At 48.4% G+C, this 27578-nt stretch overlaps 7 protein-coding genes across 7 annotated transcripts; 4 read left to right on the top strand and 3 right to left on the bottom strand.

Annotated features, from left to right (window-relative positions):
- Positions 1-2608: 2608 nt before the first annotated feature.
- On the top strand, positions 2609-4971 carry CI109_107033 (tubulin gamma chain; the record flags this gene model as incomplete). The annotated part of the gene is made up of 11 exons (XM_032008562.1): positions 2609-2635; positions 2688-2709; positions 2783-2793; positions 2857-3018; positions 3106-3288; positions 3477-3761; positions 3930-4085; positions 4218-4526; positions 4640-4755; positions 4829-4852; positions 4920-4971. The coding sequence occupies 11 exons, from the start codon at positions 2609-2611 to the stop codon at positions 4969-4971; spliced, it is 1347 nt and encodes a 448-aa protein (XP_031857159.1).
- A 326-nt stretch (positions 4972-5297) lies between these two features.
- On the bottom strand, positions 5298-6512 carry CI109_107032 (uncharacterized protein; the record flags this gene model as incomplete). Its single annotated transcript, XM_032008561.1, has 7 exons — positions 5298-5345; positions 5417-5524; positions 5594-5706; positions 5794-6004; positions 6138-6209; positions 6334-6390; positions 6447-6512. 7 exons carry the CDS (start codon positions 6510-6512, stop codon positions 5298-5300), a joined length of 675 nt encoding a protein of 224 aa, XP_031857158.1.
- A 731-nt stretch (positions 6513-7243) lies between these two features.
- Positions 7244-10344, top strand: CI109_107031 (uncharacterized protein; the record flags this gene model as incomplete). Its single annotated transcript, XM_032008560.1, has 12 exons — positions 7244-8254; positions 8320-8367; positions 8484-8750; positions 8808-8883; positions 8941-8988; positions 9048-9138; positions 9224-9748; positions 9829-9839; positions 9899-9949; positions 10012-10089; positions 10165-10228; positions 10290-10344. The coding sequence occupies 12 exons, from the start codon at positions 7244-7246 to the stop codon at positions 10342-10344; spliced, it is 2325 nt and encodes a 774-aa protein (XP_031857157.1).
- A 663-nt stretch (positions 10345-11007) lies between these two features.
- CI109_107030 (pyridoxine biosynthesis protein pyroA) lies at positions 11008-13279 on the top strand (the record flags this gene model as incomplete). The annotated part of the gene is made up of 10 exons (XM_032008559.1): positions 11008-11168; positions 11565-11641; positions 11796-11842; positions 11996-12118; positions 12232-12356; positions 12495-12689; positions 12796-12863; positions 12929-12949; positions 13018-13141; positions 13225-13279. The coding sequence occupies 10 exons, from the start codon at positions 11008-11010 to the stop codon at positions 13277-13279; spliced, it is 996 nt and encodes a 331-aa protein (XP_031857156.1).
- A 531-nt stretch (positions 13280-13810) lies between these two features.
- CI109_107029 (uncharacterized protein) lies at positions 13811-16247 on the bottom strand (the record flags this gene model as incomplete). Its single annotated transcript, XM_032008558.1, has 11 exons — positions 13811-13892; positions 14902-15011; positions 15115-15147; positions 15237-15244; positions 15324-15383; positions 15462-15493; positions 15582-15647; positions 15761-15797; positions 15865-15933; positions 15997-16057; positions 16158-16247. The coding sequence occupies 11 exons, from the start codon at positions 16245-16247 to the stop codon at positions 13811-13813; spliced, it is 648 nt and encodes a 215-aa protein (XP_031857155.1).
- Positions 16248-17158: 911 nt separating this feature from the next.
- CI109_107028 (uncharacterized protein) lies at positions 17159-19301 on the top strand (the record flags this gene model as incomplete). Its single annotated transcript, XM_032008557.2, has 7 exons — positions 17159-17189; positions 17303-17344; positions 17404-17484; positions 17552-17842; positions 17918-18348; positions 18412-18553; positions 18610-19301. 7 exons carry the CDS (start codon positions 17159-17161, stop codon positions 19299-19301), a joined length of 1710 nt encoding a protein of 569 aa, XP_031857154.2.
- A 235-nt stretch (positions 19302-19536) lies between these two features.
- On the bottom strand, positions 19537-21133 carry CI109_107027 (uncharacterized protein; the record flags this gene model as incomplete). The annotated part of the gene is made up of 8 exons (XM_032008556.1): positions 19537-19582; positions 19645-19723; positions 19794-20006; positions 20125-20168; positions 20265-20319; positions 20472-20586; positions 20725-20969; positions 21088-21133. The coding sequence occupies 8 exons, from the start codon at positions 21131-21133 to the stop codon at positions 19537-19539; spliced, it is 843 nt and encodes a 280-aa protein (XP_031857153.1).
- Positions 21134-27578: the final 6445 nt, after the last annotated feature.

Below are 27578 nucleotides of genomic sequence, written 5' to 3'. Positions count from 1 at the left end.
GGACCCTCGGTTGTTGACACTGATGTGTCTGATATTATTGATGATACCATGTATTCACCCAGTCACAGCACCAGTAATAAAAGATCACAAACTGTTTACAGCTATCAAAAGCCTGGTCCTGAATGTCCTTGTCCGCCCAATTGGCGCCCTGCATTCACAGCGATATACGAGCACAAGTATGGTGCTGCCTGTGATGCTTCAACTTGTCCTTCTTCTCCTTCTCCGTCTTCCTCATCGTCCTCTTCAGGAACTTCAACTTTGTTGATTCTGTCTCCTCCTCCTGCCCCTGCCCCCAATATCAGAGAGGAAGCTTTACCCAGCAGATACCATGCTTCAAAGTGCGGACCAAATCTTGCATCACAACATGTTCCCACCAATCCCCAAAGAAGTCATCTGTACCAACAACGATCAATGGGGTCCCCAAATGACTATCCTTCCCTTCGACCAGATTGGCGCTCTGTCTGGAGCCAAGAGAGGCCAAACTTCCAAGAACAACGTTCCAGACCTTCCACTGCAAGACCTGCTTCATCATACCCTTTTGAACGGCCAAGGAGACCTAGACGTCAATCATCTGCAAAGGATGTCAAGGACAGGCTTCATGAACAGAAATCAGCATCACATGAAGACCATCGGGGACACAGCCATGCTTGTGATGAGGACAATGACTATCACTCAGACTCAAGGGCTAAATTCCATCCTAACAACAGGTATCATGAGCAGAACTATCATCAATCCCAAGGCTTGCATTATGCCCATGTCCCACAATCCTATCCATACCACTCGCCATCTCAACACCCTTCTCACATGTACAGTGAAGGCAGATACCGCCATCCTCAGACTCACAGCAGACCTGCAAGGTCATTCCATAGTGGAGGGTATGTCCCGTACCCTAATCCTACATATGGGTACAGCTATCACCGACCTCCATCACATCACTGGGAAGGACAGGGGTATAGACAAGCTGGGTACCATTCAGCACACCCAACATATCCCCAGTCTCATAGATTTTCTAGTATGGGAGGAAGAGGTGTGCCTGATGACATACAAGGTGGTTATCGTCACATCTGGCCAGAATATGCTTTATAGAAGACTTTTCAATCATCCCACTTATTTTCTTTCCGCCTTGATACACATTTGGGTCTCAGAGCATATTACCTGTACATATCTATTTTCTGTGCTATATGTATATATCTCATTCCAGGTGATATCAATGATGTTCACATCCTGGAGTAGGTCTTGCCCAGTGTTTGCCTTGTGGCATTTGCATTCCAGTTTGCAGCTATGTTCAAGACAGACTATACAAGCCAAAGCCTACCAGTCGGACATGCAATTTTAGTATGAGAAAGCACATCAAGTTTTAATATGCCAATCAATCCCTTTACTGTCGCTTTGAATGGAACAAGGACACAAGGGATAACATTGAGAGAGGGGAGCATGAATGTCGTAACACACATGGAGCAGATTGAGGTAGATGTAGTGGATCCCAGGCCACACTCCATTCGCTCACCAAACACCAGACTGCCACCACTCTTGGAGACTCAACACCTCATCCGTATACCAACCGACCATACACCGAATACGCCTCCGTACCGACTACGCCTTCATACCGGACATGTCTACAGACCGGACACTGATATGAACCGTCCTCTGTACACGTATGTATACCGAACCCATACACTGTAGTGGTCAAATACCGCACTCATACCGTGTACATACCGACTCCATGAGAGATACAGATCTGTATCCAGACCGAGTACAGAACGGACATGTTCTGTACATGCCCAGCACACAGGAATCACCCACCACAGTATCCGTATGCTATCCGTGTCTCCTCTGTACTATGACCGTGACTCTCTCGTACTTCTTCCGTGTCTTCTTCCGTAGTACGCTCTTATCACTTCTGTAGTTATCTCTCCCCTGCATGTATATAAAGGGGAGCAGACAGACCAAGCAAGAGTTCCTTTCAATCATCTAATCATATTCACTTTCATCATTCACTCTCTCTCACCTCTTCCACCTCTCACTCGCTCTCTCACTCCTCTTTCTCTTGCTTGCTCTACTCTGCTCTATTCCTTGATTGACTCTACTTACTCTAGCGACACCCGCATCGACTCTGATAGTTCAAGAAGATCAAAGGTAAGTACTCACATCCATTAACTTCACATCGCGACACCCAACACGTTTGGTTGATAGTGTGAGTTCTGCAGGTCGTAGCCCGCAGTCCTCCACAGTAGAGGTAGTTTTGGAAGCGCAAATGTGGTCTACCATGGTCGCATAATACAGTGTCTGATTACGTAAGTCCATGCGCAACGCGTCTTTCGACGCGAGGTCCGCTATGTTTTCGTTTCCCACCTCGCAATGTCTCCTGGTCGTGTAAACAGACTTGCTCAATCTAGACCTCAAGCATACTCACGTATCATCCTATCATCCGACCACCGACGCCAGCCTTCGCGCGACCGTTTTACTTCCATTAACAATCCGGCGGAAGAAATAGTCGGGACGGCCTTCGAAGACTCTTATTCTACACTCACGCCGGTCTATTCATCAAGGACGACCTGTTAGTGGAGGTTTGAGGATATAGATCAATCCAGACTTGAGCGGAACAAGGATGGGTCGAGAGATCATCTCACTGCAGGTGAGTTTGGTCACCATCCTAGCCGTATCCTCTATGCTGACGAACGACGTAGGCTGGTCAAGCTGGTAATCAGAGTGAGTGCGGTAGATGATGTTAGGGAGAACCATAATACTGATCGTTCAAAAAATATTTCCTTGATATTGACAGTCGGTCATCAGGTGAGTAGTGATCTTTCTATTTAGGTGGCAATGATAATGGAGCTGATGTGGCTCTCGTCGCAGTTCTGGCAAAAACTATGCGCGGAACACGGTATCTCCCCTCAAGGAGAGTTGGAAGAATGGGCAGCGGACGGTGGACAAGGTGATAGGAAGGATGTCTTCTTTTATCAAGCGGACGATGAGCATTATATTCCCAGAGCGATATTGGTCGACCTAGAACCGAGGGTGAGTGATACATCTAACCCATCTGTCCCTCCATCCTCTACTTCATGACTTGTCTAATGTCACAGTCTCGCTGAACTGGACTTTCAGGTGATAAATAATATCCTCTCATCACCTTTCAAATCACTCTACAACCCCGAGAACATCTACGTGTCGAAAGATGGTGGTGGAGCAGGTAATAATTGGGCACAGGGGTACAGTGCGGGCGAGAGGGTTTATGACGATTTGATGGAGATGATTGATAGAGAAGCGGATGGGAGTGATAGTTTAGAGGTGAGTGTGGATAGCTGATGTGCAACGGACGACTGTGTGATGTACAAACGCTGACACACTGATCAAACCCTTCCTCTTACTATTGCTACCGTCTCCTCTCGCACTCGTCTCTTCTGGCACTCATCTCGATCTCGAACTCGTTCACTTGTCTAATACGCACTCTCGCTCCCGCTCGTGCGCTCGCACAGGGTTTCATGCTACTCCACTCCATAGCAGGGGGTACAGGCTCCGGGCTCGGTTCCTATCTCCTCGAACGACTAAACGATCGATTCCCCAAAAAACTAATCCAAACATATTCCGTCTTCCCCGAATCGTCCGACGTTGTCGTCCAACCGTACAATTCGCTCTTGGCGATGAAGCGATTGGTCAATAATGCGGATAGTGTGGTGGTTCTGGATAATGCGGCTTTGACGAGGATTGCAGCGGATAGGTTACATATTCAAGATCCGAGTTTTGTGCAGACTAACCAGCTGGTGAGTCTGCGAGCGAACGCGCACTGCGGGCGATCGAAGAGGGAGAATATCGTGAGGGGTTTGGAAGGAATGTGAAGAGGATATACCGATATCGAAAGAGAGACGGGAATTTTAAGATCGGGAACACAGCTGTTGTCCAGCAGAGCTGATCACCCTCTGCCCCCGCAGGTATCCACCGTCATGGCAGCGTCTACGACGACACTACGATATCCTAGTTATATGAACAACGACCTCGTCGGGATCATCGCGAGTCTGATCCCAACACCACGATGTCATTTCCTCATGACTTCGTACACACCATTCACAGGCGACGAGATTGACAAGGTGAGCGGCGAGTGGTCAATCAGCAAATCACGTTGTGTGGGCTGGTCATGTTGACGGACCGCCTTGTGTCACGTTCATACTTCTTTAACGCACGAGCTGACCATCATCCTCCTACCTAATCACCTTGTCTAGGCCAAATCAATTCGAAAAACTACTACCCTCGACGTTATGCGTCGACTCCTCCAACCGAAAAACCGTATGGTCTCAACGACATCGACCAAATCCTCAGCCTACATCTCATGTCTCAATATCATCTCGGGCGATGTTGACCCCACCGACGTCCATAAATCCTTATTAAGAATTAGGGAGAGACAGTTGGCAAATTTCATCCCGTGGGGTCCGGCGAGTATACAGGTGGCTTTGACAAGAAGGAGAGGGATGGGTGCTGGTACGAATAGGGTTAGCGGTGTCATGATGGCGAATCATACAAGTATGGCTTCGGTAAGTCGCCTTCCTACACTCAACACTCCTGACAGACTGGATAGGATGACTTCCATCCGTGTGTTGCTCATACGCGAGTTTGAGCTGACTGTTTTATCACCTTATTGGAACAGCTGTTCAAACGCATGATACATCAATACGATATGCTGAGAAAACGAAATGCCTTTTTGGAACAATACAAGAAGGAAGATATGTTCTCAGACGGTCTGCACGAGTTCGATGATGCGAGGTGGGTCCATCTGTCTCTCGCCGTGGAAGCGCAAGGAAACGCACTGACGGTGGCGTGTTCGATGATGATACAGACGAGTGGTAGCGGAGCTGGCAGAGTAAGTGCCAGCCACCCTTGGTCCGCAGATGATGGGTGATGTAAGCTGATCCTTGTGTGTTCCACAGTGAATATATCGCGGCTGAAAGTCCTGATTATATCGACTATGGAGGGGAGTGATCGAAAGATGTGTAGATTGGAGGTCGACATGAACGGGTGTCTGTGGTCCAGGTGATCACGGGACAAGTTCAGATGGACTAGGTAGATAGCTTTGCCGACGCAATACGATTCCCAAGTGAGGGTATAAAGCAGTCGCGGTTTCTCCGTATATTGGTTTTTGTGCGATGATATGATAATTTGCTTCACGAACGCTGACTTGTATCTGATGAGTCTCCAGCTCTGGCACAAGTGGATTATATACATCCTGTTTTATTTTAACAACCTAGCATACCAACTATTCTTTCCTCAATTACAACCTCCCCGAACAACGTCGTCTGAACGGTCGTTTAAGCCTTGACCTTCTTAGAAGGGTCAGGGGTGAATCGGAGGTAGGGCTGGGGTAAGGGCAATAATGTCAGCGAGAGGACGTGCAAGTAGCTGTTGATCTTGGGGTGCAAAGACTCACGTAGACGGTGTCGACATCGTCACCGAAAAGCTCCTTGACCTTCTCACCCTGGACGGAAGGGTGGACAATGACCTTCTCTCCGGGTTGCCAGTTAGCAGGGGTGGTGATCTAAAGAAGTGATTGAGCGTTAGTCAGTACAATACAAGGAGCAGATCTTGATTGCGACTGCTGACGTACCTTGTACTTGTCTCCGAGCTGGAGAGAGTCGATGACTCGCAAGATCTCGGGGAAGTTTCGACCGGTCGAAGCGGGGTAGGCGATAGTCAACCTAATCTGCTTGTTTGGGTCGACTAATCAGGAGTGAACTTCAATCAGCCTTGCACCCTATCCCTGTGACGTAGACCAGGTTGAAATAAGAGTTGAATGGGTTGACTTACTGACGAAGACAGTTCGGACGGTGAAGGGGATACCCTTCTTGTCGACGTTGGTCTTGTCGAGGTTATCGAGCATACCGTACAACTCTGAGACTTTTCGATCTTCATCGCCGATGATGGGGAATTCAAGCTCGGGAGCGTCGGGGACGAGCTTGTTGATGTCCTTGATCCAGCCTTCGTGGGAAGAGATGTTGTTGGCGGAAAGACCGATGAGCTAATCGTACGAGACTGGATTAGTACGATGCTTATCATGGTACATTGTGTATCGAGTATGAGAGGACCTGACCGGTCACGGACAGCTTTGTGGATTGGGTGATAATGATCGAATGTGAGGAGGAAGAACCCACCTTGACGCCTCGAGATTGGAAGTCGGCATAAGAGAGAGCGACGGCAGAAAGCTCGGTGGTACAGACGGGGGTCTGTGGGCGGTACAACGATCAGCGTTCAGCATTCAGCGTTCTAATACGGTTGGTACGTCTCGCTCGATCGATCGGACCGACATGCCGAACGACGCTCAATCAATAGAAAAGAATAACAACTCACAAAGTCGTCAGGGTGGGAGAAGAGGACGACCCATTTCCCATCGATGTAGTCGTGGAACTGAACGAACACCATACATGTTAGTTGATTCGTACGGTACGTGCCAAGTGACTCACCTTGATCTTGCCGTGGGTGGTCTCGGCCTCGAAATCGGGTGCGGTATCTCCAAGTCGAAGTGACATTTTGAACGAAATGATGTGTATGCGTTAGTGGTGTTAGTAGTAGCAGTTGGAAAGAAGAAGAAGAAGGGGGAAGAAGAGACGATGCATTGTATGTCATATAGTTTTATATATGTGATGATGTTGTGTCACCTCACTGATTGATGGCGTGATTGATCAATTCCCAAAAAGATGTCCCACATCTCACTCGCCGATCACATACCCTCACCTCTCACGCAATACCACTGCTATCATTTAATCGGGGCTCCCATTTTATGATCTGGTGGATGGTGCCCCACCTCCACTCGACTGACGTGGATTTCCATATTTCGCAGCGCTCGGATCGTCTCGCTGTTGTTCTTGCTCTTGCTCTTATTGTTCTTGTGGTGTACAACATCTCCTTTTCGCCTGCTACAAGAGGGATCAACGCAGAGGAGAGATAATACTCTGAAGCGTGTATCAGTGTTGGGTCACTTGTATACAGGATCGTCACTTGCGCAGCGTAGAGCCGGGATACCGAGACGGACACGATCATCAAAGGATTCTCGTGAACAAAGGTCTGACGTGTGGAGAATTGGACAGGTGTGCTCGGAATAGATATATGTGAGTGTCACCCTGGAGATACTGCGTGACGCTTCGCCTCTCAAAGAGCATTCGAAGTCAAGCCCCATACATTCCATCCAAGATCCGTCCCAATACATCGGAACGCTTATTATACCAGTCAAGAGTGCCGAACACTGCTGACATTTCTTACCATGTTCCACTCCGATCATATAGAGCACAGAACCAACATATCATCCTTGGACTCCCCTCACAGCGCATACAACCCATACGGAGCGATCGGTAACCCTCTGTCTCCACCTCCTCTCACTCTTGCTCCTCCACCTGGTTTGGGCTACAGCGACCTATCGCCTTTAGCTGATCCATTCCAGTCTCGTCAAACTCATACTCAGAACAGATCGCCAAGTCGTGACGGTATGACAAGTACCAACGCTACTTCTCATGTCAATGGGACGACAGCGGCTATCGATGTTGACTCGGAACTTGCGAGTCTGATCGCTCAAGCGCACCAACTCCAGCTGGAGAGAAGTAGTCACAGTGGCGGGGATGAGAAAGGAGATGGAACACGACCTCGATCAGCTCTCGGTGGCGAGCGAGTTCCAGGTGGCGGCGGATCCGCGATTAACGGTCATAATAAACTATGGGGAGATATCGGTAGTCCTGCCATCGGAAGCGTAGGAAGCGTGAGATTCGACAACGGTCTCTCGCCTTGGACCAGGGAGACTGTCCCGGCCGATCCTCTTCTCACCAATCATCGTATTGGAACCGGTCGAGCACCTATCGATCCAGCTCCTAAGACAGCACCTTTACCTACCTTCCAACCATTCTCTGATCCACAATTGCCACCTCTCACACCTCAACCTTACCAAGCTCAAGCCCAAGCTCAAGTAATTCCTAATCAGGCATCACTATATTACGCCTCATCGCCCAATCAGACTTTCCCTTCACCAATCAACTCGATCGCTGCCCGCTCATCGTCTACAAAGACTCTTGCGCAATCTCCTGCCCTATCTCATCTCGATCCGGCCGCACTGATCAAGGCCCATCTGGAAGGATTGTCCTCCGCTTTGAGTCCGTTGTTGGCGCAATCTGATGAAGTGCAGAAATTGAGAACGGAAGTGGAAATTTGGAAAGCCGAATGGGTCAGGTTGAACGATGAAAAGAGGAAGTTGGAGAGTATGCTGGCACAGAGCAGCAAGGCAAAGGTGAGCTTTATCGACTTTGGTTTCGCTGTTTGGCACATGTAGCTCATCAATCGCATCGGAAATAGGTCGGACCTGGCTTTACCGCCGTGCTCATCGATGGAGATGGTCTTATCGTATGTGTTCTCTGTTCCTCCCTGATCCCAACATCTATGCCACTTCCATGTCCGGTTTGACATGCCTTTCACACTTAATCTCGCAAGATACCTATCTGAATTTTCTTCTTCATCAGTTCCAAGAGTCTCTTATCCAGTCAGGCTACGCAGGCGGTCAACGTGCCGCTCAAACGCTTCTTTCTGCGCTGCCAAACCTCGCTGCGTCTTCCTCAATCAGTGATAACAGTAACGGGCTCGAGGTGACTGTAGAAGCCGATGGAACGGTTACGTCACATTCGCCAACTGATAGCGAGGGCAAGTCTTCTGCTCAATCAAAAGAGCTAGGTAGTGTCATCGTGCAGGTGTTCCTGAATAAGTCGGGGCTCGGCACAGCACTCAAGCAGGTGAGTGACATCCCCAACCAGCATCATTCCGCAGCTGACAACGACTTGATTTGACAGACCGGCTTAGTGCCCAATTGGGGTGTCTATGACCTCTTTTGGCAGGGGTTCTCAGCTGCCCATGAGCTGTTTACAGGTGAGTCCAGAGACCTCGACTGTAGATATACAATGATGATGCTCATGTTTCCGTTAGTAATCGACGTTGGCGGTGGCAAAGAAGCCACTGATACGAAAATCCGAGGTGAGTCTCGGCCAATCGCCGTCGATGAATGGACAAAGGTGCTAATCTGCATGCCGCAGAATACCTCAAAGTCTATGCTAGGAACGCACAATGCGAAATGATCGTTCTGGGCGCTTCGCACGATAATGGCTATGCGAATATCCTGTCTTCGTGAGTGCTACAGCGAAGCTTATCTGTTGAAGTGTATGGCAAAGCTATCCCTTTCTTCAGATGCTGATGCTTCCCTCAATCACAGATTGCAGACGGAATCGAGATTGTCCAAACTTCTCCTCTTGAAGGGTTACTCTGACCTCGCCCCGCAACTTAAGCAATACTCATCACGAGTGGTCTCCATCCCCGACCTTTTCCGGACTACTAGAGTACCTACCACCTTCTCGTCCGTAGCCGCTGCGACCCCATCTGCGTCAACAGCCGGTCAGTCTGTCCCTGCTCCTAAGAGCGGGAAAAAGGCAACCGAGGCTCTTCCCGAAGACATCTCCGAAACGACCTCTGAAGACGCGATCGAAGTTTTCGAATGGAAGTCGATGAGCAATACCAAAGCTAATTTCAAGAAAGATAAGAAACAAATTCAGAATGGTAAAGATGGGAAAGCGTACGCTAAGAAGAATAAGTTCAACAAGTCGGCATCTGTTGGCGAATCTCGCGATAATGAGGAGTGGACCGAGACGTCGGGAAAGAAGAAAAAGGATAAGAAGAGATCGAAAAAGGATAAAGAGGCGGCTGACCTTGTCAGGAATCTGGATCCTAGGCCTTGTCATACGTGAGTCGCTTGTCGTTAATCGCCGACCGGTATCGCATATCCGCTGATCCCTGGTCCCTCCGTCTTTTTGCTCGACATAGTTTCTACCTGAGTGAGTTCAGCTGTCTGTGGGCTAATATGTGAGTCGCCGCTTTAGCTGATCCTCATCAGGTCCGTGGGGATGTAAAAATGGTGATGACTGTGCGTACGGTCACGAGTATGGTGAGTATCGTCGGGCTTCCGGGTTGCGGTGCTGCAGGTATCTGACCCCCTCGCATATGCAGATCTCAACGATAGACAGCTGGACGAACTTGCCAGACTTGCCAAGTCGATAATTTGCCCGTTCGCCAAAGACGACAGATGTGAGTTGGCAATGCGTTGAGCCAGTCTTGAAACTGGAGATAGTAGTGCTAATTTTCATCCTGGTGACGTTGTAGGTAAATTCTCAGACGAGGATTGCGTGTACGGACATCAATGTCCTAACGGCGCTTCGTGTGTATTGTGAGTGACCATCGCCGTCTGAACAGTCACCGTTAGTCATCTCGCTGATCTGCCAAAATAGTGGCGATACATGTCGGTTCTACGAACTACCGAATGGTCATGGCGAGCTGGACTAGTAGTCGGCTGACGTAACTTCTTGCTTGATACCAATCATTAGACTGCACATATTATCATAACTTGATATGCTTGATATCTGATGTGTTCTTGACGATATGTGTGTCCATGCATTGGCTCGTCCTCGTGTTCGGTGTGGAAGCTTTGGCCGATCAATCTGACTCGATCAGCGATGTCCGGGGTCTCATATCCGTCTCAACAGGGGTTATTTACTTCCGAGGACGATTTTGCCTGAATGGAATCAAAATATAGCCGGCATCCACCTCCCCTCCCCCCTTGTTTCCCCGCGTAGAAGGAACGAACGCCAGGCCATCAGGCCAAGTACATGTCTCATTGAGTTTGGCTGAGAGAGCTTGTACAAAGTACGTAAATGGTGACAATTGTATGGCATAAAGCATGTGATATCGAGTCAGCCTGCACACTGCACAGGTCGAACGGCGAGTCGAGACGATGGTCTGTGTCTGTTCTGTGAATGTATACGTTATCAATTGCATGGCCGGATCTACAAACTAAAAGAAAAAAGTTGAATCGATTCACGAGTTGAAAGTCAACTTGTACTTTTGACTTTGAATCAACTCATCATCGATCGCCTCTCATCTCATCTTATCTTATACACTCCCTCTTGAATACCTCATATCGCAGTAAACGTCGTCAATACAAGCAGAATGTCCGAACCTACAATCGTACCTTCTTCCAACCCCAGCGCTAATGCCAACGGCGGTACCTCCACCCCCTTACTTGGGAACAGGGGTGGACCAGCCGGTGCTGGTGGTGCAGGTGGGACATTCGGTGTCAAATCAGGTTTGGCTCAGATGTTGAAGGGAGGGTGAGTGGTTGTTTTTGCTCCTTGTACGAACGCCTGTTCGTTGTCGTGGACAGTTCTTCGGCGTGCGTCGGGTAATGACGATTGGCCGATCGATCTGTGGTCGATGGCAAAGAGCTTGGGGGAGGAGTCGTGGCGTTCTAGCGAAGTAGGAGGTGGTGAGCAGTCGACGACAAGTGTACATCGCAAAATGAGGACTCTGCCATCGCCTCCTACGCGACGGCAGGCGTATGCCTTCCACGCTGTCAGATCACCATACCTCTCAATCTTTTGGTCGTGACGTGGCTCAAGCTCTTACACATATCCCTCTTACTCTGTTCACTGGCCCTATCTTGCATGACATGACACGCCTTTGCCATTACCATGCGACGTACGCTGATACTATCTCACTCGCCGCAGTGTCATCATGGACGTGATGAATGTTGAACAGGCCAAGATCGCCGAAGAAGCAGGTGCGAGCGCCGTCATGGCACTTGGTGAGTCTGCGAGATCTTTGATTCTCCCTGGTCGTCAGAGACTGCGCATCGGCAGATTGGGTGGTCGTAGTGGCGATGTGTTATTCGGCGTACTGCTTCAACCATACTGCTGTCTGGCGCTCTTTGGATCTGAGCTAACGAACACCCTTCTCAGAGAGGATCCCCGCGAACATCCGAAGAGATGGTGGTGTTGCCAGGATGGTGAGTGGGCTGTGTATCATACTCAATGAACTCATGCTGATCGAACTGCTTTCCTCTTCCTCTCTTTCCCGTCCCTATCCTAACTCTCTATTATGAAACCGTCAATCGCACCTATCTTGTACTCGATCATACCTCCCTGGCCACATATTACAGTCCGACCCCGGTATGATCAAGCAGATCATGGAGGCTGTCTCTATCCCCGTCATGGCCAAGGTCCGAATCGGCCACGTTGTCGAGGCTCAGATCTTGCAGTCCGTCGGTGTAGACTACATTGATGTGAGTCCGGTGTCGAGTCACCACCTGTCATCTACCCTTGTACCGTCAGCGCCTGCTTTGTAATCCTACAATGCTGCTCGAGCTGTAATGCTCAATATCTTGCCCGCTTTTAGGAATCCGAAGTTCTCACTCCTGCCGATGACCAACACCACATCGGTAAACACGCGTTTAAAGTGCCCTTCGTTTGTGGATGTAAGAACTTGGGAGAAGCGCTTCGAAGGATCTCTGAGGGTGCTGCGTGAGTCCCGTCGATCACCTGTAGCTCTTCTCATTGTCCATCTACATCATCGTCTTTTTGCCTTCGATCCATTCCATTCACTACGTCGCCTCGCTGCGCGCTGTCAGGATACGTGCTGACTATCCCCGGTTCCCGCAGGATGATCCGAACCAAGGGCGAGGCAGGTACAGGCGACGTCGTTGAAGCCGTCCGACACCAACGTGCGGTCATGTCAGACATCAGACGGGCTGCTGCCATGTCCGACGAAGAGTTGTATGCGTTCGCAAAGGAGCTTTCGGCGCCGTACCATTTGTTGAAGGAGACCGCGAGGTTGAAGAGGTTACCCGTCGTCTCGTGAGTATCGAGTCGAAATGCTCATCATCCAAACGCCTTTACTGCGACAAATGATCCTGGGAGGTGAATATTGTCGAGTCGGGTGCTGATCATTTGTGTCGTGCAGATTCGCCGCTGGTGGTGTTGCTACTCCCGCCGATGCCGCTTTGATGATGCAGCTTGGATGTGATGGTGGTAAGTCCAGCTTTGATGCACCTCGGCAACTTTGAGGATGAAGAAGCTGACATCTTTCTTTCCAGTCTTTGTCGGATCTGGTATCTGTAAGTGGCTATTCATCCAAATGATCAGCCGTAATGGGGGTAGCAATATCTGATCTTTACCCCCGTAGTCCTCTCCGGAGATCCCGCTAAGCGAGCACGAGCCATCGTCCAAGCCGTTACGCACTACAACAACCCTGCGGTCCTTGCTGAGGTATCTACAGATCTTGGAGAAGCCATGGTCGGCATTAGCACGTGAGTGGGGACGACTCTAACATTAGAAAGAGATCTAGCGGTCTGCTCAAGATCACCATAGCTAATGCAATTGTCTTTGGCAGTGCCGACGAGGGCGACAGGATCCAAGGAGGTCGATTGGCCGGTCGAGGAAACTAAGCGCGAAGACCGAAGCGGAAGATGTTACACCCCACGGCGGTGCAGGGGGGTCGCTCTTCAACGAGTAAAGCGCAGGTTTCAAAAGTCATCATCAACATCATGAGGCAACAGAGTGTTTAGTATTTGTTTGTAGATATACTGTATGGCTATACCCTAGCATGCACATCAAGTTTCAGAGCTGGCATCGATGCACGATATGTACCGCCACGGATAAGCTACGATGTCATGTCCACAAGGACACAAAGTGTAATGAATAGCTTGGAAGGTGATGATAGGACTGACTGCAAGACTGCATCGCTGAGTTGGTGAGACGTGTGGTCATCGCAGAAACTCATGAGCACTGCGGCATTATTACTTCGTTCGAGATTCGTTTGCGTCTAAGTCGAGGAAGGGTAGCGTGTCGTACTCGTACATGTCTCATAGTGCTGTAGAATTATGTGTGTACTATTATCTAACTACGGTCTAACTAACTAAACAAACTACGGAAAGGGGGAAAGGAATATGTGGATTAAATGCTAACTTCCACCGACCCTAAGGCGTTCCTTCTGAGGAAGCCAGGTCGAAGGTCGGTGGAACTTCTGTCGAGAGCGTACTAGGTTGTCGGTCCAAGTTGCTAGCAGTAGTATCAAAACATCCTCCTTTATTCCTCTCATAGAAGCTATCTTATCCTTCAACGAAGCTTCGCCAAGCCTCCGTCGACTTTCGTCCTAAATATTCATGTGACTCAGCGGAGTCTCCGTCGATGTCCGCTCCTATCCTCGACAGACCTAGTTGTACCGCAACGTAGTGGGAAGAAAGTAATTCAAAGAGACATGTAAAGCATTGCTTGGCAACAGATGAATGGGGAACAGGCACAGCTGAAGTCACTTTGAACGCAAACAGCACTTGGTATACAGCAACACTTTGGGGCCGTGAAGGAAAGACATGTCAGGGGTGTAAGACGGCATGGCAAATCATTGAGTACACTGCGCTTCTGAGGTACCGAGCAGTGCACAATGCACTAATGCAGTAGAATTAGTGCCTCTACTCAAGTCTGTGCTACATTTGTAATCTACAACCACAATCAAGAGCTGGTTGACAAACAAAGAGGACTGATATGCTAAGTTATCAAATTCCATGTTGACTCTCAACTACTTGAACTCTTTTTCTTCTTTTCAGCTTTTGCCTTTGCCTTTTTCGCTTCCTCCTTCCTTGCTTCTTCAGCTTTGGCAAGTTCATCTTTATACTCCTTACGTTTCATCTGATGTGTTACCATCTGTTCAGGGACAAGTAGGATGCAAGTTGGAATCAGCAAAGATCCATCCATTGCCTTTCCACAGACCTTGGGGTGGAAGTGAAGCTGATACAGTGTGTGATGGAAGTGAGATGAAGGGATGAGGTGTTATGCTGGACTAGACGAGCACGCTCGATGCAGTGGTAGGACAGCATAGTGGTACTGATCATAAAACAGAGGGGTCATGAAAGAGGACTTACAATCTGAGAGATGATTCTGTAGTGTTTGAATATTGAACATAGCAAGACCCAGTAAGAAAAGTCAGTAATTGCCAGTTGTGAAACAAGAGTTCAATGAAAGAATCGTGGTTCCAGGTATCGCTCTCATCGGGGCATTTCACAGAACTCACGTGAAAGGGATCGAACCTGCCAGACACATTGTCGCGTACAGACAGAAGAGAGGAGTATCGACATGTTCGTTGTTGGGATAGATGCCAACGTAGGTCTGAGAACCAGTTGCCTAGAGTCCAGAGCATAATGTCAGTGTTGGTATCAGGGCTCATATAGATCGAGATAGAATGGATGGAGTGATCATCTAGCTGGGCAAGGATTGCGGGACTCACGGCCACAATGAAGAGCTTGAGAAAGGCGTTTGCCTATAGGTTGACGCAGACGTTAGTCGTAGCTTAGCAATACAAGACGGATCGCAGTCCTTTCTCTTTTAGTCCCGCTGGTGAGTACTTACGAAGATGACTATTGCGATATAATCAGTAAGGAGGAGAAACGGGCAGCCAGGAAAGCCGCCTTGTGCACTGTATACGTGTTCACTCACAGAAAAACTCGATATCGACGAAACCTCGAGTATCGTACAGTCCCGAAGTCCAGAAAGTCTCTACGTGTATGGATCAAAGAACAATGTCAATCACCTCGAGGGGCAAGTGCGTATTGAGTACTAGCACGATTCACGTACCCAGGAAGTCTTTGCAGATCGGGAATCGCCAGCTATTCCAAGGTCATTCAGCAAGTCAGCGACTTTGGTCTACCAGGTAGAGCGCTTTTCCTAACAATCAAAAAAATCATTCTCACTCACAAGAGGTCGGAAGCCATCGCAATGAGGACGAAGAACCACATCGCGACGTCGAACAGCGATGTAAAGCTATGGCACATTCACGTGGACAGTTAGTATTTTCACCGGGCAAAGAACAACGCATTGGGAGATCGCTGCCTCGTTCAAGCCAGCGAGAGAGCACGTTTAGGTGATTGACTCACACGACGCCACCGAGATGTTTGGGGATATTCGTGTTGGCTTAACCCAAGAACATGGCATCAGTATGAGCCGCGACAATTCACTCTCGCGTCGCAACGATGCTCACAAACGTATCCCGCATTGTGGTCATAGTCGAATGAGTCATAGACATTTTGATCGTTACCCAGATAATGGTCTGCATTAGACGAGTGTGGCTAAGTATCAGCATGTAAAATGAGAGCAACGGTGCGATACCTACGCATCGTATCGCTAAAGGTCTTGGTGTTTTCGATGAAAATCATAATCCAGACGATCAAGACCTGCAAAGGCGGAGTGTCACCATTGCCAGATCAGTAATTATTCCAGTCTCGAAGATGTGTGTAACGATCCGTATTGCAGATTGGGGAATCTGCGACGCACCATGATCAGACATCCTAGAGCTACGACGAACCATAGTCTAATGATGTGCATCAGTATCCTGGGGAAGAGAGTGGGACCGAGGAACGCCATGATGGAGTGAGTGGTGGGATCAGGAAATGATTTAAAAGCTGTGTTCGATAGTTAGTCGAAAGATCAATTAGTGAATATTGAGGGTATGATGAGGACGGTCAGTTGTGGCGAGATGGGGTGTGTTTGTATATGACTGTGGTGGAAGGAGATCGTGCTTTATGTGGTGAGAGGTTTGAGGATGTTGCGAGGGAGGTAAGTATGTTGGTGAGTGTACAGCGAGATGCGATTCCCATCTTATCTATCTGATGGACCTGACCCTCGGCACATTGATGCGACAGCCGACAGCGTCTCTCCTTTCGACCTACATGTTACAGATCAGTAGTGAAAGGACGCGAGTGAGCAGGTTGTTTCAGTAGTTCGGTACAACACATTGTCGCGCGTTTCAGGCATGTTACAATCCACACCCGCAGCAAGCTCTTGCCTCGCACAATGAGAGTCTCTGTCGCCTTATGAGGTACATCGTAGTACAGTATACCAGATTATGCATATCAAGCCCGTCAAGGGAAGGGATGTCACCTTTCATTGCGGGTGTATGCGATAAAGTGATCGCTCTATTGATTCGGAAACGCCGATTGCTATCTCCGCCCTCGTGGCAGATTTATTATTTCATCCCCTTCACTGTTCTCATTCCGAGTTTTTGATTTGCACCGAGACATCATCACTCACATCGTACATTGATAGACGTCAAACATCATCATCACACTCACACCTTACCCTACCTTCAACCTAAGAACAACAACAAGCAACAATACAAAATGGGTATGTACTTGCTCATGATATCTCTCCGTATTCAAACTCCGCTGACAGATGCCTCCTTGCCCTTCTCTCATTCCCTTCTATCTCCTCACCAACCTCGGTCCAACATCATGACGATCTCGCACAATACAGCTCCCAAGAAGAAGGCTCAGAAGATGGCTTTGTCCGATTTCTTCGCTGACACGAGTGGGTACCAATGCACACTATTCTACCGAGCGAACCATGGAGCACAGATGGAGGTCGCGAGGCAGGACTGGGATTGATGTTGGACAGTTGCTGATGTGATGGTATTGAAATAGCCTCCGGGTCGTGGGCGGATGACATGGACTTGCCTTCAGCTCGTGAGTGCGGCTTTATCTCCCTGTGATAGACTTGTATGCTGACGGGACTATCGATTCAGCCGCTCCTCGCGAGAACACTGGTCCCAAGCGTGGTGAACCCGGATACCTTGACTCCATGCCCGATCGTTCTGCTCGTCAAGGTATGTTTGGCGAATCACTCCTCCACTGGTTGTAGTCTAGTAGCTAACGTAATGACACCCGATCTAGGCGCCTTCCCCGGTGCTCCCTCTGCTCGTGAAGAAGTTCCCCTCCCCACCGCTCCTCCTTACACCGCCTATATCGGAAACCTCTCCTTCGACGACGATGTCGAGGAGCAGGTTCGTGAATTCTTCGGCGACCTCACCCCCGTCAGCGTCAGGATCATCAAGGACCCCACGGGTAAACCTAAAGGATACGGTTATGTGGAGTTCCCTTCGTTGGACGGATTGAAGGAGTCTTTGACCAGGAGTATGGCACAGTTGCAAGGCAGGACTATCAGAGTTAACGTGGCGGAACCTCGTGAGTACCTTTACAATTCCGCTGAGTCACTCTTCTACGAGGTTGGCGACTGACTTGTTTTCGATATGGATGTAGCATCCACTGCTCGACGAGAATTCCAACCATCAGTTGCTGAGGAAGCATCTCAATGGCGACGAACCACCCCTCTCCCCGCTCGAACCGAGACCCCTTCATCTGGTGGCGCCCGACGAGGCCCACCTTCCACCTTCGGCGCCGGTGCTCCCGCCGGCGGTGAACCTGGACCTGACCGAGATTGGGGAGCCGCCAGAGGTGCTCGATTCACCCCTGCGCCTCCTGTTGCACCTGAGAACATCAGAAGGGATAGTTCCGGGGCTGGCAGAGTGAGGGATTTCCCCGTCTCGACTCACGCGGATGAGGTGGACCAGTGGAGGAGTAACAAGCCTCTTGCGGAGGCTCGAGGAGGTGCGGGTAGGGATCTGCCACCTCATCAGAGGGGAGCACCTGCTGAGCAGGGTAGTCCCAGCATGGCCGATACCGAGTCCACCGTGAGTGGATTTCTACTCCGATACCGCCTGGCTGGTTGCTGACCGTGCGCTGGAATCCTATAGTGGTCAAGAGGTACAAAGCTCAAGGCTCCTGTCGAGGCTGTCCCTGCCCAATCATCCACCGCTTCTCCCGGAGAGGACAAGGACTGGCGATCGGCCCGTCCTACCCCTGTTGCTAGCCGACAAGGCAGCGTCGACGGCGAGAGTGAGTGGTCCAGCGTTCCCTCTGTCGAGCAGTACTAATCCATGTATCTGTTTCAGGCCCTCGTCAAGCTGCACCTGCTCCTATTGAGCGAAGAAAGCTCCAACTCGCTCCTCGATCGGTCCCTGCTACCCCTTCCACCGCCACATCGTCCGAATCTTCCCCCGCTCCCCGAGCCAACATCTTCGGTGCCGCCAAACCCATCGATTCCGCCGCCAAGGAGAAGGCTGCTGAGGAGAAGCTTGCCGCTAGAGAAGAAGAGAGGAAGAAGGCACGAGAAGTTGAGATTGCCAAGCAGAAGGAGGAGGCTGAGAAGGGTCGATTGTTGGCAGAGGAGAAGTTGAAGTCTATAAAGGCTGCTCAGGAGAAGGCAAAGGCCGATTTCGAATCGCAAAGAAGTGGTGGCGGTCAACAGCCAAAACAACAACAACAAGCGCAACAACAACAACAGCCTAAACGAGTACACCCAAGTAGAAAAGCTTCTAACGAGGTGAAATCTCCCAAATCACCCGTTGTTGGAGCTCAAGCGAAAGATGAGGAAGGGTTCGAGTCGGTCCAACCTGGACGAAAAGGCAGTGCTGCGACCATAGCTGCTGCTCAGGAAAAGGAGAAGAAGGAGAAGAAGGACTCGACCACTCGACCATCATTCTCGTTCGCTGCGGCTGCTATGAGCGAGGGTTTCGTTGAGGGTCAGGAGGAGGATGAGTCGGTCGAGGACGTCACAAAAGGTGTCGAGGGAGTCAAGGTTTAGGAGATACACGACGTCGTTTAGCAGCAGTGATGGTCTTTCTTGGGATTGACGAGGGCCAGATAATGCACTGATCATGTTTTGATATGCTGTCGAGGTGATGGACAACGGTGCACCACCAGGCGCGAGGACATGACTTCTGAAAATATCCATACGCTAAATTGAGTTGTCTCGAGATGATCATATTTGATCCCATCTGCTAGTGTAAGACTGCTCCCATGGTGTCGTTCCTGCTTCTCTACTGGTTAAAGTACTTGGCAATAAAGTCGAGCGAGTCCTTGGTGCTGTGCGGAGTGAACGATCAGCAGGGACGCGCAGAAGTTGTCGATGTCAAGGCACCACTCACACTTCCTCTTTTTCAGCCTTCTCAGTAGGATCTTCCATATCGCCTCGAACTGCGAAACCATGGACGCCCTTGGGGTAGACTAAACATTGAGAACGTTGTTTCAGCAAAACAGACCCAGGAGAATTGAGTCTTCGTCAGGTTCAGCTCACTCTTAGTCTCGACTTTATCGCCCAACTGCTCCCTCAAGATCCCCTCAAACTCTTTCAACCCATCATCTGTTACCATGGCATCTTTACCGCCTTTGTAGATGGCAATAGGGACTTTGGTAATTGGTTTGAGGTCGTCGGCGACCATGAAAGAAGGGTGGGTGGAAACGCCGACGTCGATACGAGCGGGGGAGTCATCGTGTGCGAGAAGGGCAACTGCGAGTTTGGGATGAAGTCAGTATGACCACGATCCCAACTCATATCGTACAATGCTCTGACAGAGTGTTTGCGTTCCGCTATCGTAAGGTGAGGGAGAGACGCGACGGAGACATACCATATCGTCCACCCCAACAGTATCCGACAGCAGCGATCTTGCCACTGTACGCGAGCACAAACACAACAAAGTCAGTAGTCTATCCTTTGATCATGCGGCCGAGCTAGGCTCGTCTCTTAGTATCGTGTCAATCCACTCACGTGCTAGGATCAGCTCGGACGCCAGCGACGAAGTTCTCGATAAGGGGTCTAGAGACTAAGTGAGAATGAAATGCCATCCGTGTCAGCTAGGTGTGGAGTATTTTGCAAGAGTCGGTTCAAGAAGTTCGATTGAGTATTTGAAGAAAGAGGATGTGTGCATCGTTGAAACCATTGAAAGGGAAGAAGGAACGGATGTGAATCACTCACCAGCCTCTCGGTGCTTGATCAACCATGGTCCAAGAGCAGCGGCAGCTTTGACACCGTCTGCTGCCTTGGTGGCTACGGTAGACTCGTCCGCGTATTTGTTGTTAGGTACGATTGCCTGTGGTATGAGGCGTGAGGTTCAGTACGAAGATCAAAGGTCCACAAGTGGTACGAGTAAGACAGAATGTAGGGGGTCGGTCAGGTTCACGATCAGCTCCGCTCCAATATACAATGACAAATTGAACCTGTTACTCACGTTCAAGTTGGCAATATCAACGGCATCACCCTCAAACACATCGGGCAACAAGACCTTCCATCCTCTCCCTGCGTACTCGTCCGCTACCAACTTGGTATTAACAAGATCTGCGCCGAAGATATCGTGAAGCAGAATCACGACGTTTTGTTTTGCTCCGGCTTCGGTAGGGGGTTTGGAGTTTGAGACGTAGGTGTTGAGTCCGTGTAGGATCTGATTGGATCCAAGGGGTGTACCGGAGTGAATGTCTACCAGGCGTGGAGAGCGGGTTTGTCAGATCATAGAACAGGAACAGCACGAAGGGGAAGAGCAAGAACATGATGTTGGAGCGGGATGATTGTGGGGAGGTAAGTGAGCGCAACTCACGACCAGTGACACAGCACGGTGAAACTTCAGTTTGCTCAGAAGCCATTGTGTGTTAATTGGTAATTGGGTTGAGTATGATGAGTAGTAGTAGTAGTAATAGTTGAGAACGAGAAGGAGGAGAAGAAGACCCAAGAAAAGAGTTTGGTCCAGATATAGCAACTGGTGATCGTGACTGATCCATATCCAGCGTTTGGGTGAGTACCAATCGCCGGTGAATGATGTAACAGACCTCCACCGACTGCTGGCTGCCTTGCCGAAAGCCAGCCGATAATTGCGGGAATCAAAGTGACGTTTGCCGTGTGTTTGGTAATCCAATGGGTGTCAAACAATACAAATTTGGCTGGCAACTCACCACTGATAGATGAACTAACTTAAAAACACCCATCTATTATCGATGAGTATGATATTTTATTGCCAAAAGGTCGTGCGGATAGGTCCCCACACCCACAGTGATCCCAACTGGGTGACAGTGTCACATGTTCTCCGACAAAGTGGGACTGGAGGTAGAAATAATGATGGTGCTGGGCAAAATCCTCAGGATTCTTTCACAGATTTAGGACACAAACCAACCTTTACTTGGTCACTCCTCCTCATTATTACTTTGTAGTTCTTTACAATAATGGCATGGGCCTTCCCTCTGGACATACCCCATGCCTTGCTCAGGATCTGTTTTAGCTACTTGCTGTGAACCAACTCACTAGCCTGTGGTCTACCTTGATCAGTTGTAGTCCAAGCCCATACACAATTGCTTTCCACATGTCATAGGCTCCGGTGCTATGGACCTTATGATGTCAATGTCACAATATCACCAAGGAAACCCAATTGGAGAGCTCAGGTCCAACAGGGGTGTCCTATGGAAAGGTCATGTGTCATGGATGACAACTACCAAGACCAACATTCTCGGGTATATATAGCCAGAATCGGGAGGTTCAGCAGAATCCCGATTATCGTGACCTTTTATAGTGTGATGTGATGTGATGTGATGTGATGCTTGGATAGCGTAGTTGGCCACTGGCTAGGCAATGCGTTATTTCAGTATCCAACACTATTAGTCTGGGTAGTGGTTATTCATGACAGAAATGCATCACCCGGTCCTCTGAAAGTGAGGCATGCAGGACACAAATCTATTCAACATATGTGTGGTTCCAACTATACCAAAGCAATAGCTTAGATCGAGGAGCCCACTGTCAGTCTGAGTCTAGAGCTTCACCATTTGAGTTTCAGTCACTGTGGGAATTTACACGTTGCATGTGAAGGTCTGGCTATATGATATGAACATGTGGAATTTTCAAACAAAGTAGACCGTGAAGTGGAGAGGAGACATATGTGATTCTATCAACATTGGAAGAGGGTGACTACGAAATTGATTGAATAAGATATGACACAGAAGATGAGGCATGAGACAAGAAGTGAACAGGTAGGAAACATTGTGCAATGAAACATGACAGCAACAAGTAGTGAAAGATAGTGACACTGGGACCAGCAGAACGAATACAGAAAACTCTTTCTCACATAACATGCAGATCTTGTTGTAAAACTGAAAGTCACAATGGTTTTGAATGAAGTTGGAAGCTCAGCCCCTTGATTCATGAAGGGAAGACTGGTGCTGACGTTTTTCCTACTCTTCCCTGTGTTCATAGTTATGGTCCGAATTTTTATCGATAAAGCTCTCCATTGCAGTATCCCACTTCTCACTTGTGTCTTTCAACTTGGTGTACCACTGGACAATTTCTCTGTCACGGTCCCTAAATTTGTAGGAATCACCAAAGCGAAAGGTTGATGCACTTGTTGAGTCGACACCATCATTGAATATTGGAGTTCTTGCGCTACCATCTGGCTGCAATATCCCGGCTGTGAGATGATCGACCATAATGGGCATGTCATATTCGGTACACCTTTCAGACAACAGCTTGGCAATGGATATTCCTTCACTATTTGTTATAGTCAAAAAACCAGGCTGTCTGAGTCTCACAGCGGCATCTGCAAACCAGTATTTTGCACATTCAGTGTCCATGATCCTTTCTGTTTTTGTAACTGTGCCATCCAAATGCTTGGCTGTGAAGTGAGCTGTGACAACTGGCTCTCCAGGCCTAAGACGGTTGTACTTCTCATCGTCCGGATCATGACAATAGCCTTGACATTGAAATGATGGCTGTCCATCATCCCGATCAATTCTGTAGGTGGCCAGGGGTGGCAGATTGGCGGGCTTGGGGCAAAATTGTCATTCATATTAGTGCTGGCATCAATGATGGGCAATTGCTCCGCTTTCAATCTTGCTATGAGGTCTGGGTCCCATTGCGGCTGCTGCATTGTTGTGGTGCTATCAAATAATCAACAGGCAATTTAGGGAAGAATTTATCATCCATTCAGTATGCGTTATAGGGTATTGGAGGACAGAAACTGGTGACACCTACATGATGGAGAATCTGATGGACAAGTTGTTGTAATGTTGCACAGGGCAAAATCAAAGGTTATCTTATCTGGCAGATGAGTTTGGAAGCAGTTACGGACACCTGAATTGAGCAACCAGTCAAATGGAGAAGGTAGTCTACACTCACTGTGCTATAAGTCTGTGCTTGTGTATGAATGTGTTTATGTGTGTATGTAAAGGTATGTTTCAAGATATGTAGCGGTGGCTATCTCAAAGAGCTTGAATGAGGTTCTGTTGGAATATCAAGAGGAAGATGGATGCAATTCCCATGTTGGGTCCTAACAGGGGATATTTATACCTTCCACTGACCCAGAATACTTTGTAATACAGGCATACTTTGCCACCAAGCTAAGGTCATGATGTCATTGTATGTCATTTTGAACAGGCGATGAGCTTCTCAGAAGGCAAAAGTGACTTCTCATTGACAGTGAAACAGATATGAAACACCTGAAAAACCAGTCTGGTTATTCAGTGCTAGCACTCACATAGGCTGACTGCACTTGAGGTTATGACGTCATATGACGTCACACACAAGCAATGCTCTATGCTCGAAGACAGAAGTGATGAACATACTACCTTTTTGCAATGTGACGCTGCATCTTGGTTCATATGATGACTAGATGTAATTAGTTACTGGATCAATGTGTAAGCCTAGGACCATGTCATCATAGTGAGAACACAGCCCTCTCTGCTTTGCTGGCATTCCTACACACCACACATTGAAGACATGTTCACAACATCATGATTCCCATCACCAGACTTCACCACAAAGTACAACAAGTCTTGGATCATGTATGTAAAGCATTTGGTGATCTGTCTTGCTATGCACTGCAAAGTATCTGGATGTTTACTGGAGCATTAAGCAAGCCATCCATTGACCTATGATGCAGATGGTATGCTTCTTGCACACTCTTTGAGAAAGACCACACCTAATGACATCAAGCGAATAGATGAGGGATGTCATTGCTTGAAAGGTCAAGAAGGCAACCTTTCTGTCAAAGGTGATGCAATCTGAAACACATTTGAAACTATCACAAAGACCAGCATAACCATCACACCATATCATTGATTGTGCTTATGTTGATGGCACAATAGCCTAGTGAAACCAGTACCTTCTAGCAGGCAAGAGTAGCCAGTACCAAAATGCAGTAGCCAGTACCAGCCACTATAGTCCCTTGAGAAGGTAATGGTGATTGTATGTGCACATGATGGACTTTCTCCATGTTATGGTTGGACATGGAATATGATGTGTCGCAAGAATGACACCATGCTTGAATGAGGTCATAGCATTTGATCCTTGCAAGATTTATCTCTGGGAATTTCTCTGGTCAAGGCTTTCAGACCTAAAGGGAAACCTCAAGGGACAACAGCTTGAAGGGGGGATCCACCTATTCGGTGAATATGACCAAGCAGCAATGTTGTTCCTATAGCCAGAGATTAAGTGGGCATTGTTGTCATGAATGACAACTACCAAGACCAACATCCTCGGGTATTTATAGCCAGAATTGGGAGGTTCAGCAGAATCCCGATTATCGTGACCTTTTATAGTGCGATGCGATGCTCGGATAGCGTAGGTGGCCACTGGCTAGGCAATGCGTTATTACATAATAATCGGGATTCTCGGGTCGAGTGTTCGATTCCTGCCAGGGGTGCAAGGTTTTCGACTTGACTTGGAAAAGGGGTGAGACCCTTTTCGGTTGGGATATACCATAAGTTGCAGGAGCAACTTCCCGTTGTGAGGTAGATCAGAGTGTCATGAATGACAACTACCAAGACCAACATCCTCGGGTATTTATAGCCAGAATCGGGAGGTTCAGCAGAATCCCGATTATCGTGACCTTTTATAGTGCGATGCGATGCTCGGATAGCGTAGTTGGCCACTGGCTAGGCAATGCGTTATTACAATTGTCTACAAATCTGGAGTTTGAGTGAAGAAGGGATGCTTTGCTGAATGGTTGGAAAACTCCTACTGTCCACTCCAGATCAACCAGCGACTAGCCCTAGTACCACTTTTTCAGTTTAATGCAACCTTTTGGTTCAGAAGGGAGTCACTGTACCATCTTCTTCCAGTGTTACAACTTGCATCTCAGTCATATTCAGTGCAAGGCAGCCTTTTGAGTCTACCTCAGTCAGTGATTGATGTGGAACGTGGTCAACATAAAGGAGAACATGCTTTGCATCAGCAGCACAGTCTGTACATGTAATGATACTTGGGTGTTTATTCCCATATTCTATGCGGCAGGCAGTGTCACCTGGTCTGGGGTTGCTAGGCACAGCTTCATCAAAGAAATCTGCCAATTCAGCACAGGTCTCTGGAGTATTCTGTCCATGTGCTGCCCTTGTGGCATAATGCAATCTGTCCTCTACAGAGGAGGCAAATGCATCTGTTTCAGGTCAGTTGACGATGTGACATTTTCTCAACCAGTAAGCATACAGTGGGCATGTTGATGTCATGTAAGCAATTCTATTTTTGTTATGACTAGTAATAACGGACAGAGTGTTAGTATGTTTTGATCACACATCCCACTCTTGTCTATGTATTTACTGTGGAGAGACATCCCTGTGCCTGGCAATGTGGAGATGTCTGCTCACTACAGTGGTAACAGATGGAAGTAGAGTATCAAAGATTGCTGTTTTGGAGAACATGTTACGATTCATCTTCTCAAGGATCAGATTATCTCAAGTTAGTCCTTGACTTCACCTCTACTTCACATATTGCACATACTGACAGATCCTTCCAAGCTTGTCATCACCATTTTTGACCAAGTCACAAGTATCCAGTGGCAGACTTCTTTGCCCATCCACTTGTCAAACTTATACTTTCTATCTGTCTTTGACTTCTTGGAGGTCACCAAGGACAGATTGTAACAGTTTCTGGATGTGTGGGATCAGTTGTTGGTCATTGATGCAGGTGTTGTGCACCAAGCTGTAGCACAAAAAGGTATCCGCCCCATCATACCAGTCTAGACGAACAGGTACAACTCAACCTCACCGAAGTGGGCTCACAAACTGGTAGTTGGATGCTGAAGGATATGATCAATGTGGTGAGTAACAGATCAAGAAAAACAAACTCATACTTGCCATAAGGGTTTCTACCTTCTACAGATTGTTTGCTTATGATATCAAGGCATTGGTGTAGCATCAGATGGTCACCATAACCCATGTTCCACCAATCATACTGAGAAAGTTGTGCCAAAAAGGCAAATCCCTTGACACATTCAGAGGTGAGCCACTGTGAAAGAAGCCTGAACCTTGAAGCTTTCAGACTGCTTCATCCAGCACCTTGACTCTAACCTCATCCTTGTGGGTGTGTAATGACATCAAATCAGTTCATGCAAATCAAGATTGTCTAGGCTTTCTGGAACACCTATCAAAAACTTGCATTGTCCATTGTGATATCAGCCTACAAAGCAAGCTTATTGATGTGGGATAGTTTATGAGTGTGAGGTACAGACCTGCCCAATAGTCCATTGCATAGTTCTTGTCTGCTTCCACAAGCGGGTCAAAACATGTTTGCAGCACAAGACCTTGGGGCTCTTCATTGCGAGCCCATCCTTGTCACTTCCGTTTCCTGTGTTCTTAGGTATTCCAAATAACACGTGAAGCTCTTCTGTTACCGCTTTATGGTGTTGCTTCTACAAAAGGCAGGACTGTTTGCCCCCCCACATTTTGTGTGGTGTGTCATACCTCATGATTGTTGTCCCTTCAACTCCTTCTGCTCTTCCATGATCAATACTGAAGGCACAAATGCATGTCATTCTATGACAGGCACAGCTAGCCTTCTTGCTACAGCACAGAGCGTCGCCCCCATTGATTCTCAGGCATGGCGACGAGGCGAGGTGTTTGAATCACACGGGATTCTGACAAGGTGGAGCCAAATTGTCGATCGAAGAGTGCGGGCGCTAAACAGTTGCAGAACCCCGACTAGGGAACCTCACATTCGAGGTAGAAGGGGGATAGCATCGATAGTGTGATACTTGGTGCTAGAACGGACCAGCCAGACGCACTAATGATTCTGGTTACAAACTACGTTACCAGTGAACAGAGGTTTGGCCTTCTG

This window comes from Kwoniella shandongensis, chromosome 13 (assembly GCF_008629635.2).
Source record: "Kwoniella shandongensis chromosome 13, complete sequence".
Taxonomy (NCBI): domain Eukaryota; kingdom Fungi; phylum Basidiomycota; class Tremellomycetes; order Tremellales; family Cryptococcaceae; genus Kwoniella; species Kwoniella shandongensis.
The sequence above is the reverse complement of the archived record's forward strand: the minus strand, read 5'-3'. Positions and strand labels throughout refer to the sequence as shown.